General features: G+C 66.8%; 2 protein-coding genes across 2 annotated transcripts in view; one reads left to right on the forward strand and one right to left on the reverse strand.

The window, feature by feature from the left end:
* Window positions 1-3,988, reverse strand: part of LOC309414632 (uncharacterized protein) — a gene marked incomplete at both ends in the record, with an annotated part of 51,206 nt that extends 47,218 nt beyond the window's left edge. Inside the window, 2 exon segments of the mRNA XM_082011987.1 lie at window positions 455-556; window positions 3,941-3,988. Of these exon segments, the coding sequence (XP_081868113.1) occupies window positions 455-556; window positions 3,941-3,988 (150 nt within the window).
* The window catches only part of LOC309414633 (B-cell receptor CD22-like), a gene marked incomplete at both ends in the record, with an annotated part of 10,448 nt that continues 1,216 nt past the window's right edge, over window positions 3,987-13,218 (forward strand). The window contains 10 exon segments of the mRNA XM_082011988.1: window positions 3,987-4,023; window positions 5,001-5,315; window positions 5,318-5,479; window positions 5,662-5,979; window positions 6,763-7,023; window positions 7,745-7,780; window positions 7,783-8,004; window positions 9,712-9,975; window positions 10,869-11,135; window positions 12,024-12,287. Coding sequence (XP_081868114.1) covers window positions 3,987-4,023; window positions 5,001-5,315; window positions 5,318-5,479; window positions 5,662-5,979; window positions 6,763-7,023; window positions 7,745-7,780; window positions 7,783-8,004; window positions 9,712-9,975; window positions 10,869-11,135; window positions 12,024-12,287 — 2,146 coding nt within the window.

A 13,218-nucleotide genomic window follows, 5' to 3' on the forward strand; every position in this document is an offset into this window, starting at 1 on the left:
CCTCCCAGTCCCCCCAGTTGACCTCCCAGTGCCCCCCATTAACTTCCAGTCCCTCCCAGTGCCCCCCTGTTGACCCCCCAGGCCCTCCCAGTCCCCCTTATTGACCTCCCAGTCCCTCCCAGTCCCCCTTGTTGACCTCTCAGTCCCCCCAGTTGACCTCCCAGTGCCCCCCATTGACTTCCAGTCCCTCCAGTGCCCCCCTGTTGACCTCTCAGTCTCCCCAGTTGACCTCCCAGTGCCCCCCCTTGACCCCCAGTCCCTCCCAGTCCCTCCCAGTCCCCTTTGCTGACCTCCCAGTCTCCCCCACCAACCTCCCAGTCCCCCCAGTTGACCTCCCAGCACCCCCCCTTGACCCCCAGCCCCTCTTGTTGACCTCCGGGTCCCCTAACGGACCTCCCAGTGACCCCCATCGACCCTCCCAGTCCTTCCCAGTCCCTCCCAGTTCCCCTCATACCACATCCATCTCCTTCTTCATGTCCTCCAGCTTCTCCTGTTTGCGGCGGCCACGCCCCTTGGGGGGCGGGGCCTTGCCCCGTGGCCCCAGCTCATAACTCTCCTGGGGGCAGAGGTGGAAGGTCAAGGGTCAGCTGGGGGTGGGTCCCTCCGTCCGTCCGTCCCTCCCTCCCTCTGCCCCCCGAGCTGGCCTCCCCTCTCCCTCCCTCCCTCCTTCTGTCCGTCCTTCTGTCCATCCCCCACCTCCCCACCCCTCCATCTACCCCCCCCGTCCCTCTGTCCGTCCTTCTGTCCCCCCATCCCTCCTCCATCCCCCTCCATCCCTCCCTCTGTCCTTCTGTCCATCCCCCCATCCCTCCTCCATCCCTCCATCCCTCCCTCTGTCCTTCTGTCCATCCCCCCATCCCTCCTCCATCCCTCTGTCTGTCCTTCTGTCCCTCCTCCATCCCTCCATCCCTCCACTTCTCCATCCCTCCATCTCTCCGTCCGTCCTTTTGTCCATCCCTCCATCCCTCCTCCATCCCTCCGTCTCTCCATCCCTCTGTCCCTCCTCCATCTCACCTCCACCCCTCCCTCTGTCCTTCTGTCCATCCCTCCATCCCTCTGTCTCTCCATCCCTCTGTCTATCCTCCACCTCTCCATCCCTCTGTCCCTCCGTCCGTCCTTCTGTCCATCCCGACATCTCTCCATCCCTCCTCCATCCCTCCGTCCATCCCTCTATCCCTCCTCCATCTCTCCATCCCTCCCTCCATCTGTTCTTCCGTCCCTCTCTCCCTCCCTCCTCCATCCCTCCTCCATCCCTCCATCCCTCCGTCTGTCCTTCTGTCCCTCCCTCCACCTCTCCATCCCTCCTCCATCTTTCTGTCCCTCTCTCCATCCCTCCACCCTCCCTCCTCCATCCCTCCTCCATCCTTCTGTCCCTCCTCCATCTCTCTGTCCATCCTTCCGTCCCTCTCTCCATCCCTCCTCCATCCTTCCGTCCCTCCTCCATCCCTCTGTCCATCCTTCCGTCCCTCTCTCCCTCCCTCCTCCCTCCCTCCTCCACCTCTCCATCCTTCTTCCATCCCTCCACCCCTCCGATCATCCTTCCATCCATCCCTCCACCTCTCCATCCCTCCTACATCCCTCTGTCCGTCCTTCTGTCCATCCCTCCACCTCTCCGTCCCTCCTCCATCCTTCCGTTCCTCTCTCCATCCCCCCATCCCTCCATCTGTCCTGCTGTCCATCCCTCCACCTCTCCATCCCTCCTCCATCCTTCTGTCCCTCTCTCCATCCCTCCACCCTCCCTGCTCCCTCCCTCCATCCCTCTGTCCGTCCTTCTGTCCATCCCTCCACCTCTCCATCCCTCCTCCATCCTTCTGTCCCTCTCTCCATCCCTCCACCCTCCCTGCTCCCTCCCTCCATCCCTCTGTCCGTCCTTCTGTCCATCCCTCCACCTCTCCATCCCTCCTCCATCCTTCTGTCCCTCTCTCCATCCCTCTCTCCCTCCCTCCTCCCTCCCTCCTCCACCTCTCCATCCCTCCTCCATCCCTCCGTCCATCCCTCCATCCCTCCTCCATCCCTCCATCTGTCCTTCTGTCCATCCCTCCGTCCATCCCTCCATCCCTCCATCTGTCCTTCTGTCCATCCCTCCGTCCATCCCTCCTCCATCCCTCCATCTGTCCTTCTGTCCATCCCTCCACCTCTCCATCCCTCCTCCATCCTTCCGTCCCTCCTCCATCCCTCTGTCCATCCTTCTGTCCATCCCTCCACCTCTCCATCCCTCCTCCATCCTTCCGTCCCTCCTCCATCCCTCTGTCCATCCCTCCGTCCATCCCTCCATCCCTCCTCCACCCCTCCATCTGTCCTTCTGTCCATCTCTCCATCCTTCTTCCATCCCTCCATCCCTCCGTCCGTCCTTCTGTCCATCCCCCCCATCCCTCCATCCCTCCTCCATCCCCCCATCTTCTCCCCCCTCCCTCCCCCCCCCTTCACCTCCTTCCCCATGGCGGCTCCCAGCAGCTCCCAGTGCCTCCCAGTGCCTCCCAGTCCGCTCCCCACCTCCCCTTATACCCCCCGGGGAACCGCCCCAAGGTGACCTCGCCCGGACGCCTGCGGCCGGTGGGGGTGGGGGAGGGCGGGGGGAGGGTGGGGGATGGGACACGTGGGTCCCTTTTCGGGGGGAGGGGAGACCCTGCACCCAAAGGGGGGGAGGGGCTTGGGGGGGGGGGTGTCCCATCCCCCCCAAAATCTGGGTCACGCGTGGGGCTCCCGGACCCCCCCCCCCAGGCCCATGACGCCCTCGGGCCGCCCTTGACGTCGTTCCCCTCCCCCACCCCCCCTCCCCCACCCCCTTTATCACCCTCCGGCTTATCAAGCGTGGGGGAGGGGGAGCCCCGCGCGCCTGCGCCCCCTTTCGCCGCTCGTTAACGATTAATTACCGGTATCTTATCGGGCCTCGTCCCCGCCGCCCCCGTGACGTGGGGCCGGGGTTGGGGGGTGCGTGGGGTGGGGGACTCCCAGGCATCGGGGAGTTCCCATCATGCCTTGCTCTGCCCCCCACCCCCCACGTGGACCCAGATGGCCGGGGTTCCCAGCAGGCTTTGTGGGGGGGGGGAGGGCGTGACCCGCCCCGAATGTGGGGTGGTGGGACCCAGATCTATGGGTCCCTTTGGGGCATCTATGGGGTGATGGGACTCAGGTCTATGGGTCCTTCTGGGGCATCTATGGGGTGGTGGGACCCAGGTCTATGGGTCCTTCTGGGGCATCTATGGGGTGGTGGGACCCAGGTCTATGGGTCTCTTTGGGGCATCTATGGGGTGGTGGGACCCAGACCTATGGGTCCTTCTGGGGCACCTATGGGGCGGTGGGACCCAGATCTATGGGTCCTTCTGGGTGGGAGGTCCATGGAGAGATGGACCCAGATCTATGGGTCTCTTTGGGGCATCTATGGGGTGGTGGGACCCAGGTCTATGGGTCCTTCTGGGTGAGAGGCCCATGGAGAGATGGGACCCAGATCTATGGGTCTCTTTGGGGCATCTATGGGGTGGTGGGACCCAGGTCTATGGGTCCTTCTGGGTGAGAGGCCCATGGGGTGGTGGGACGTGGACACCTGGGTCCCTTTGGGTCTATGGGGTGGTGGGCCCCAGATCTATGGGTCCTTCTGGGTGGGAGGTCCATGGAGAGATGGGACCCAGATCTATGGGTCCTTCTGTGGCATCTGTGGGGCGGTGGGACCCGGACACCCAGGTCCCATTGAAGCAGGAGGTCATGAGGTGGTGGGACCCAGACGTCCTGACCCCACCACCCATCTGTGGGGCGGGAGGTCCACGGGGTGGGGGTGGCGGCGCCCGCGTCCCCCAGAAGAGGGAAGGAAGTGGGCTCGACTGGCTCCGCGCGGGGGCGGGGGCCGGCGCCCGGACGCCTGGGGCCCCCCCCGTGTCCCAGAGGGGTGGGGTTTGGGGACCAGACCCGGACGTCTGGGTCCCCCCAGGACCCCCCACCCCACCCGGTTGCTTCTTCGACCTCCTCGGTCAGGTCCGGAGGCCGCCGACATGCGGCTCTTCGTCTGCCTCCTCTTCCTCGTCCCGGGTAAGGAAGCTCCCCCCGCGTTTCCGGGTCCTTCCGGCTCTTTGGGGGGTGGAGGAGGCAATGGGTAGGGGTCCCCAGACTCCTGGGTCCCCAAAATATGTGGGTCCCTCCGGGCTTCGGGGTTGAGGGTCTCCTCAGAACATCTCAGTGCCCGGATATGGGGGTCCCCGGCCACCTGGGTGCCCCACAACCTGGACCCCGGGGGTCTTGGGGTCCCAGGTCCCCAAAACACCTGGGTCCCACAACATCTGGGTCCCACAGTGGTGTGGGTCCCTCTGGGCTTCAGGGTTGAAGGTCTCCTCAGAACATCTCAGCGCTCGGATACGGGGGTCCCCGGCCACCTGGGTGCCCCACAACCTGGATCCTGGGGGTCCCAGGACCCCAAAACACCTGGGTCCTGGGATGTCTGGGTCCCGGGACATCTGGGTCCCACAGTGGTGTGGGTCCCTCTGGGCTTCAGGGTTGAGGGTCTCCTCAGAACATCTCAGTGCCCGGATATGGGGGTCCCCAGCCACCTGGGTGCCCCATGGACTGGGGTCCTGGGGTCCCAGGTCCCCAAAACACCTGGGTCCTGGGATGTCTGGGTCCCGGGACATCTGGGTCCCACAGTGGTGTGGGTCCCTCTGGGCTTCGGGGTTGAAGGTCTCCTCAGAACATCTCAGTGCCCAGATATGGGGGTCCCCGGCCACCTGGGTGCCCCACAACCTGAATCTTGGGGGTCCCGGGACCCTAAAACACCTGGGTTCTGGGATGTCTGGGTCCTGCAGCGGCCTGGGTCCCTCTGGGGTTGAGGGTCTCCTCAGAACATCTCAGTGCCCAGATATGGGGGTCCCCAGCCACCTGGGTGCCCCATGGACTGGGGTCCTGGGGTCCCAGGTCCCCAAAACACCTGGGTCCTGGGATGTCTGGGTCCCGGGACATCTGGGTCCCACAGTGGTGTGGGTCCCTCTGGGCTTCGGGGTTGAGGGTCTCCTCAGAACATCTCAGCGATCAGATACAGAGGTCCCCGGCCACCTGGCTGCCCCACAACCTGGACCCCGGGGATCCCGAGACCCCAAAACACCTGGATGCCCTGAAGACCCGTGTCCCTTCCGCAGGCTCCCCCTCCCTCTGCCCCGAGCTGGCGACGGGTCCGAAGGAGTCGGTGGCCGCCGTGGGTTCCTGCCTCTACGTCTCCTGCCGCTACGACCTGTGCCGAGCGGGCCCGGAGGCCAAGCTCCGTCAGCTCTACTGGCTCCACCGCCCCCGTTACGACCCGGAGCGGCAGGAATTTTGGGGGCAGAAGGTGGCTGAACCCAAGGGACCCCGGGAAGCGACAAGGGCGACTGTAGCCTGACCCTGCCCCGCGTCGGAGCCGCCGCCGCCGGCCTCTACGGGCTGCGGTTGGTGGCCGACACCGGTCGCCGGCCGCCGAAAACGCTGCTGTGGATGCACTATGTCACCGTCAACGTCACCGGTGGGGACCGCCCCCCCCCCGCCGTGTCCGTGTCCCCCCCCCCCATTGTCACACCAATGTCCCCCCTTTGTCCCCCCATTACCCCTCCTTGCCCCCCGCGTCCCCCCACTGTCCCCATGTTGTCCCCCCTTGACCCCCTCGTCTCCCCAAATCTCTCCCCCCCTCATTGCCGCCTCTCGCAGACACCCCTCCCGCCCCCCACCTATGGCTGGACCCAACTCCCCTCACCCAAGGCCTCAAGGCCACCCTTGGGTGCTGGGTGCCCCCCGCCTGCCCCGAAGACGCCCCCACCCTCACCTGGGAGGGACCCGTCACCAAGACCCCGGGGGTCTACGTGGGCACCTGGACCCCCCCGGCCACCGTCACCTCCCACCCGGTTATCGGCACCCTCTTGACCTTTGACCCCCTTTGGTACCACGATGGGACCCTCCTCCACTGCACCCTTCGGGGGGCCGACGGAAAGACCATCACCCAGGTGTCCCGGCAGCTGCAGGTCAACTGTGAGATATGGGGTGGGGGTCTTCTGGGGCGGGGTGAGGGGTGTCTCTGGGGCACCTGGGTGCTGCATAGGAAGGGTTACAGGGGGTCTTGGGGGGAGGCGGGGGGCTACGGGTGATCCTGGCCTGGGTACCCCACCCCCTTTAGGTTCACTTTGTGATATTGGGGGGTCTCTGGGGGTCCTTGGGGGCTACGGGGGTCTCTGGGGGGTTATGGAGGTCTCCTGAATGCCTGGGTCCCCCATATGGGCTGGGGGGGGGGGTGTGTCTTGGGGGGGGTATGGGTGGTCCTAGCATGGGTGTCCCACCAGCTTCAGGTCCGCTGTGAGACATTGGGGGGTCCCTGGGGGGGGGGGGGGTGTCCTTGGGGGGTTTGGGGGTCCCCTGGGCACCTGGGTCCACCACATGGAGGTTATGGGGGTCTTGGGGGGGCCGTAGGTGACCTTGGCACGGGTGTCCCACCAAGTTCAGGCCCACTGTGAGATATTGGGGGGGGGTCCCTGGAGGTCCCTGGGGGTTTCCTTGGGGGTTATGGGGGTCCCTGGGGGTGTGTTGGGCTCCTGTGTCCCCCATATGGGGATTATGGGGGGTCCTGGCGGGCTGTGGGAGGTTCTGGGTATGTATATAGGGTGGGGGAGGTCCTCTGAGGGGCCTATGGGGGCTATAGGGGTCCTGGGGTTGGCCTATGGGGGGGTCCTGGAGGGTTTTTGGGGGTCCCTGGGGTGCTCATGGGATTCCAGGGGTGCGTGTAGGGCCCATACTGGTCTATACTGGTCCTTCTCCCAGACGCCCCGCGGGACGTGCGGGTGGAGGCGACGCCGCCGTCCCCCGTCCACGAGGGCCGGGAGGTGACGCTGAGCTGCCAGGACTCGGCCAAACCCCCGTCCCACACCTACGGCTGGAGCTTGGAGGGCCGGGTCCTGCCCCACCAGGCGGCCCGGGTCCTGCTGCGGCCCACCAAGGCCACGGACGGCGGCTCCTACAGCTGCTGGGCCACCAACACCGTGGGCACAGCCCGGTCGCCCCCCAGCACCCTTGAGGTCTACTGTGAGTGGGGCAAGATGGCGGCGGTGGGTGGGGCAAGATGGCGGCGGGGAGCTGGGCAAGATGGCGGCGGTGGGTGGGGCAAGACGGCGGGGGGAGCTGGGCAAGATGGCGGCAGTGGGTGGGGCAAGACGGCGGGGGGAGCTGGGCAAGATGGCGGCGGTGGGTGGGGCAAGATGGCGGGGGAGCTGGGCAAGATGGCGGCGGTGGGTGGGGCAAGACGGCGGGGGGAGCTGGGCAAGATGGCGGCGGTGGGTGGGGCAAGATGGCGGCGGTGGGTGGGGCAAGATGGGGGGGCGGGGAGAGATGGCGGTGGAGGACGGGGCAAGATGGCGGCATGGCGGAACCAGCCAATCACCTGTAGCTGCACCCCATGAGGCACCTGTCAATCACCCTTAGTCCCACCCCATGTAGCATCCATCAATCATCCTTAGCCCCACACGAGGCACCTGTCAATCACCCTTAACCCCACCCTACGAGGCATCCATCAATCATTCTTAGCCCCACCCATTAAAAACCCATCAATCACCCTTAGCCCCACCCCAAGGCACCTGTCAATCACCCTTAACCCCTCCTGTGAGACGCATACCAATCACCCTTAGCCCCACCCACGAGGCACCTGTCAATCACCCCTCGGCGAAGCTGTCGCTCACCCCTCGCCCCACCCCTTTCTGGCCCAGTGGGCGTGGCCAGAGCCTCCCCCGACCGCCTCCCCCGCCCCCAGACGCCCCGCGGGACGTGCGGGTGGAGGCGACGCCGCCGTCCCCGTCCACGAGGGCCGGGAGGTGACGCTGAGCTGCCGGGACTCGGCCAACCCCCCGTCCCACACCTACGGCTGGAGCTTGGAGGGCCGGGTCCTGCCCCACCAGGCGGCCCGGGTCCTGCTGCGGCCCACCAAGGCCACGGACGGCGGCTCCTACAGCTGCTGGGCCACCAACACCGTGGGCACAGCCCGGTCGCCCCCCAGCACCCTTGAGGTCTACTGTGAGTGGGGCAAGATGGTGGCGACGGGTGGGGCAAGATGGCGGCGGAGTTAGTCAAGATGGCGGCGGTGGGTGGGGCAAGATGGCGGCAGTGGGTGGGGCAAGATGGCGGTGGAGTTAGTCAAGATGGCGGCGGGGGTGGGGCAAGATGGTGGCGGTGGGTGGGGCAAGATGGCGGTGGAGTTAGTCAAGATGGTGGCGGTGGGTGGGGCAAAATGGCGGCGGTGGGTGGGGCAAGATGGCGGCAGAGTTAGTCAAGATCGTGGTGGTGGGTGGGGCAAGATGGCGGCGGTGGGTGGGGCAAGATGGCGGCAGTGGGTGGGGCAAGATGGTGGCGGTGGGTGGGACAAGATGGCGGTGGAGTTAGTCAAGATGGCAGCAGTGGGTGGGGCAAGATGGCGGCAGTGGGTGGGGCAAGATGGTGGCGGTGGGTGGGGCAAGATGGCGGTGGAGTTAGTCAAGATGGCAGCAGTGGGTGGGGCAAGATGGCGGCAGTGGGTGGGGCAAGATGGCGGTGGAGTTAGTCAAGATGGTGGCGGTGGGTGGGGCAAAATGGCGGCGGTGGGTGGGGCAAGATGGCGGTGGAGTTAGTCAAGATGGCAGCAGTGGGTGGGGCAAGATGGCGGCAGTGGGTGGGGCAAGATGGCGGCGGTGTGTGGGACAAGATGGCGGTGGTGGGTGGGGCAAGATGGCGGCGGTGTGTGGGACAAGATGGCGGTGGTGGGTGGGGCAAGATGGCGGCAGTGGGTGGGGCAAGATGGCGGCGGTGTGTGGGACAAGATGGCGGTGGTGGGTGGGGCAAGATGGCGGCAGTGGGTGGGGCAAGATGGTGGCGGTGGGTGGGACAAGATGGCTGTGAGGTGGCCAAGATGGCCGTAGGGTGGTCAAGATGGCGGTAGGGGGGTCAAGGCCACCATTGGTGGCCAAGATGGCCATGGGGTGGCCGTAGGGTGGTCAAGATGGTGGTAGGGGGGTCAAGGTCACCATCGGTGGCCAAGATGGCCATGGGGTGGCCAAGATGGCCGTGGGGTGGTCAAGGTCACCAGCGATGGCCGCGATGGCCAAGATGGCCATGGGGTGGCCAAGATGGCTGTAGGGTGGTCAAGATGGTGGTAGGGGGGTCAAGGTCACCATCGGTGGCCAAGATGGCCATGGGGTGGCCAAGATGGCCGTGGGGTGGTCAAGGTCACCAGCGATGGCCGCGATGGCCAAGATGGCCATGGGGTGGCCAAGATGGCCGTAGGGTGGTCAAGATGGTGGTAGGGGGGTCAAGGTCACCAGCGATGGCCGCGATGGCCAAGATGGCCATGGGGTGGCCAAGGTGGCTGTAGGGTGGTCAAGGTCACCATCGGTGGCCAAGATGGCCATGGGGTGGCCAAGGTGGCCGTAGGGTGGTCAAGATGGTGGTAGGGGGGTCAAGGTCACCAGCGATGGCCAAGATGGCCATGGGGTGGCCAAGGTGGCCGTAGGGTGGTCAAGGTCACCATCGGTGGCCAAGATGGCCATGGGGTGGCCAAGATGGCCGTAGGGTGGTCAAGGTCACCAGCGATGGCCAAGATGGCCATGGGGTGGCCAAGGTGGCCGTAGGGTGGTCAAGGTCACCAGCGATGGCCAAGGTGGCCATGGGGTGGCCAAGGTGGCCGTAGGGGTGTGGGTGTGGCCTGTGACCCTTCAGCCAATCCCCTCCAGCCCCGCCCCTCTCCCTTAGACCCGCCCCGAGCGGCCATCTTGGAGTCCCTGACCTCACTGCCCGTACTGGCCGGTTCCCACCTCACCTTACGTTGCACCCTCGGCCCCGCCCACCCCCCTCCCTCCTCCATCCAATGGCAACGCGACGACCGCTGGGAGGCCGACACCCCCGGCCCCGCCCTCAGCTTCAACGCCGACCCCGCCCACGCCGGCACCTACCGTTGCGTTGGCCGAAATCCCGCCGGCGCCGCCTTCTCCCCGCCCCTCGCCGTCATCGTTTGGTGTGAGTGGCGGTTTCGAGACCACCCCCGGCCCGTGGGGGCGGTTTCCGGGACCCTCGCGGTTCCCCCTCCCCCCCAAAATGGCGGTTTCGAGCCCCCAGCGATAATTTTGGGTCGTTTGCCCCCCAAATGATGATTTCAGGGGCCCCCCGGTGGGTTTGAGCCCCTCCCCGGCCCTAAATGGCGGTTTCAAGTCCCTGCCCAGCCCTAAATGACAGTTTCAAGCCCCGCCCCCGAGCTCTTTGAGGCCCCCTCAACCCCAAATATCTGTTTCAAGCCCCCCCAATCCCCACTGATGGTGGTTTCTCTCTCCCCCAGCCCATAGTTTTGAGCCCCTCCAATCCTAAATGTCAGTTTCAAGCCCTCCCCAGCCCTAAACAACAGTTTTGAGGGCCCCCCCCAATCTCTTTTAGGTCCCCCAACCCCAAATATCCGTTTCAAGACCCCCCCAACAGCAATTTCTCTCCCCCAGCACCCCCCGCCCATATTTCCAAGCCCCTTCGACCCTAAATGGCAGTTTCGAGTTCCCCCTTCATCTCTTTTAAGCCCCCCAACCCCAACTATTAGTTTCAAGACCCCCCCAAGCCCCACCAATGGTGTTTTGTCTCCCCCCAGCCCAGAGTTTCAAGCGCCCCCCGACCTGAATAACCATTTCAAGCCCACCCCTTGATCTCTTTTAGGTCCCCCAACCCCAAATATCGGTTTCAAGATCCCCCCCAACAGCAGTTTCTCACCCCCAGCGCCCCCCCCGCCCATAGTTTCGAGCCCCTCCAACCCGAAATGGCAGTTTCAAGTCCCGCCCTGCTCTCTTCTAAGCCCCCCCAGCCCCAAATATCGGTTTCAAGCCCCCCCCGCCACCCCACTGACAGCTGTTTCTCTTCCCCCCCCACCCCAGACCCTCCCAAGGCCGTACGGGTGCTGCAGACCCCGGAGGGTCCGGTGGTGGCCGGGGGGGGCCCGGTACGACTCCGCTGCCAGATCGGAGCCGCCGAGCCCCCCAAGTTCAAGGTCAACTGGTTCAAGGACGGGCAGGAGCTGCCCGACCCCTCCCCCGAGCTGCTCCTGCCCAGCCCCCAACCCGCTGCCGCCGCCGCCTACGCCTGCCAGGCCCGAAACGAGGCGGGGGTCACCCGCAGCCCCCCCCTCACCCTCGACGTCCGCTGTGAGTCGCCCCCTCCCCGAAATCGCCCCCACCCCAGAGCGGGACCCCCACGGCCCGGCCCCACGGCGGGGGCGGGGGGGGGGAGACGGGACCCAGCGGCCGCCCCACTGAGCCCAGCTGGGAAGGACGCGGGTGGCCGGGACCCCCCAAAATGGGACCCTCAGATCTGGGAGCCCCCCAAAATGGGACCCCCAAGTGGCCGGGACCCCCTAAAACGGGACCCACAGGTCCGGGACCCCCAAAACGGGACCCACAAGTGGCTGGGACCCTCAAAACGGGAGCCCCACATCTGGGACCCCCCCAAAACGGGACCCACAGGTCCGGGACCCCCAAAACGAGACTCCCAGATCTGGGAGCCCCCAAAACGGACCCCCAAGTGGCCGGGACCCCCAAAACGGGACCCACAGGTCTGGGACCCCCAAAACGGGACCCCCAAGTGGCCAGGACCCCCAAAACGGGACCCATAGGTCTGGGACCCCCAAAACAGGACCCCCAAGTGGCCGGGACCCCCAAAACGAGACTCCCAGATCTGGGACCCCCCAAAACGGACCCCCAAGTGGCCGGGACTCCCAAAACGGGACCCACATGTCCAGGACCCCCAAAACGGGACCCCCACATCTGGGACCCTCCAAAACGGGACCCCCAGATCCGGGACCCCCAAAACGGACCCCCAAGTGGCCGGGACCCCCAAAACGGGGCCCCCAAAATGGGACCCACAGGTCTGGGACCCCCAAAACGGGACCCCCAAGTGGTCGAGACCCCCCAAAACGAGACCCACAGGTCTGGGACCCCCAAAACGGGACCCCCAAGTGGCCGGGCCCCCCCAAACGGGCCCCCCCGGCCCCGGTCCCACGGCGGGGGTCCCGGGCGCTGACGCTCGCGCCGCAGTCGGGCCGCGAGGGGTGGAGCTGGTGCCGGACCCCGGCCAGGGGGCGCTCGAGGGCAGTGACGTCACGCTGAGGTGCCGCGGCGACGCGCGCCCCCCACCCAGCGCCTTCGAGTGGTTTCGGGACGGGAGACCCCTCGGCCGGACCCCCCGGGGGCTGTGGGTGCTCCGGGCCGTGGGGACCGGAGCCTCGGGGGGGTATCGGTGCCGCGTCATCAATGACGTCGCCGCCGCTGACTCCGCTGATGTCATCATCACTGTCTACTGTAAGGGACCCCCTCGGAGCGCCCCTCCCCCATGGGGCCCCTCCCCCATGGGACCCCTTAGGGTGCCCCTCCCGCATGGGACCCCTCCCCCATGGGACCCCTTGGGTCACCCCTCCCCCATGGGACCCCTTGGGCCCCCTCCCCCATGGGACCCCTCCCCCCACACGACCCCTTAGGGCGCCCCTCCCCCATGGGACCCCTCCCCCATGGGACCCCTTAGGGCGCCCCTCCCCCATGGGGCCCCTCCCCCATGGGACCCCTTAGGGTGCCCCTCCCCCATGGGACCCCTTGGGTCACCCCTCCCCCATGGGACCCCTTGGGCGCCCCTCCCCCATGGGACCCCTCCCCCCACAGGACCCCTTAGGGCGCCCCTCCCCCATGGGACCCCTCCCCCCATGGGACCCCTTAGGGCGCCCCTCCCCCATGGGACCCCTCCCCCCACACGACCCCTTAGGGCGCCCCTCCCCCATGGGGCCCCTCCCCCATGGGACCCCTTAGGGTGCCCCTCCCGCATGGGACCCCTCCCCATGGGACCCCTTGGGTCACCCCTCCCCCATGGGACCCCTTGGGCCCCCTCCCCCATGGGACCCCTCCCCCACACGACCCCTTAGGGCGCCCCTCCCCCATGGGACCCCTCCCCCATGGGACCCCTTAGGGCGCCCCTCCCCCATGGGACCCCTCCCCCATGGGACCCCTTAGGGTGCCCCTCCCGCATGGGACCCCTCCCCCATGGGACCCCTTGGGCGCCCCTCCCCCATGGGACCCCTCCCCCCACACGACCCCTTAGGGCGCCCCTCCCCCATGGGACCCCTCCCCCATGGGGCCCCTTAGGGCACCCCTCCCGCATGGGACCCCTCCCCCATGGGACCCCTTGGGTCACCCCTCCCCCATGGGACCCCTTGGGCGCCCCTCCCCCATGGGACCCCTCCCC

The sequence above is a fragment of the Phaethon aethereus genome (genome assembly GCF_964289735.1).
Source record: "Phaethon aethereus genome assembly, chromosome: 30".
Lineage (NCBI taxonomy): Eukaryota > Metazoa > Chordata > Aves > Phaethontiformes > Phaethontidae > Phaethon > Phaethon aethereus.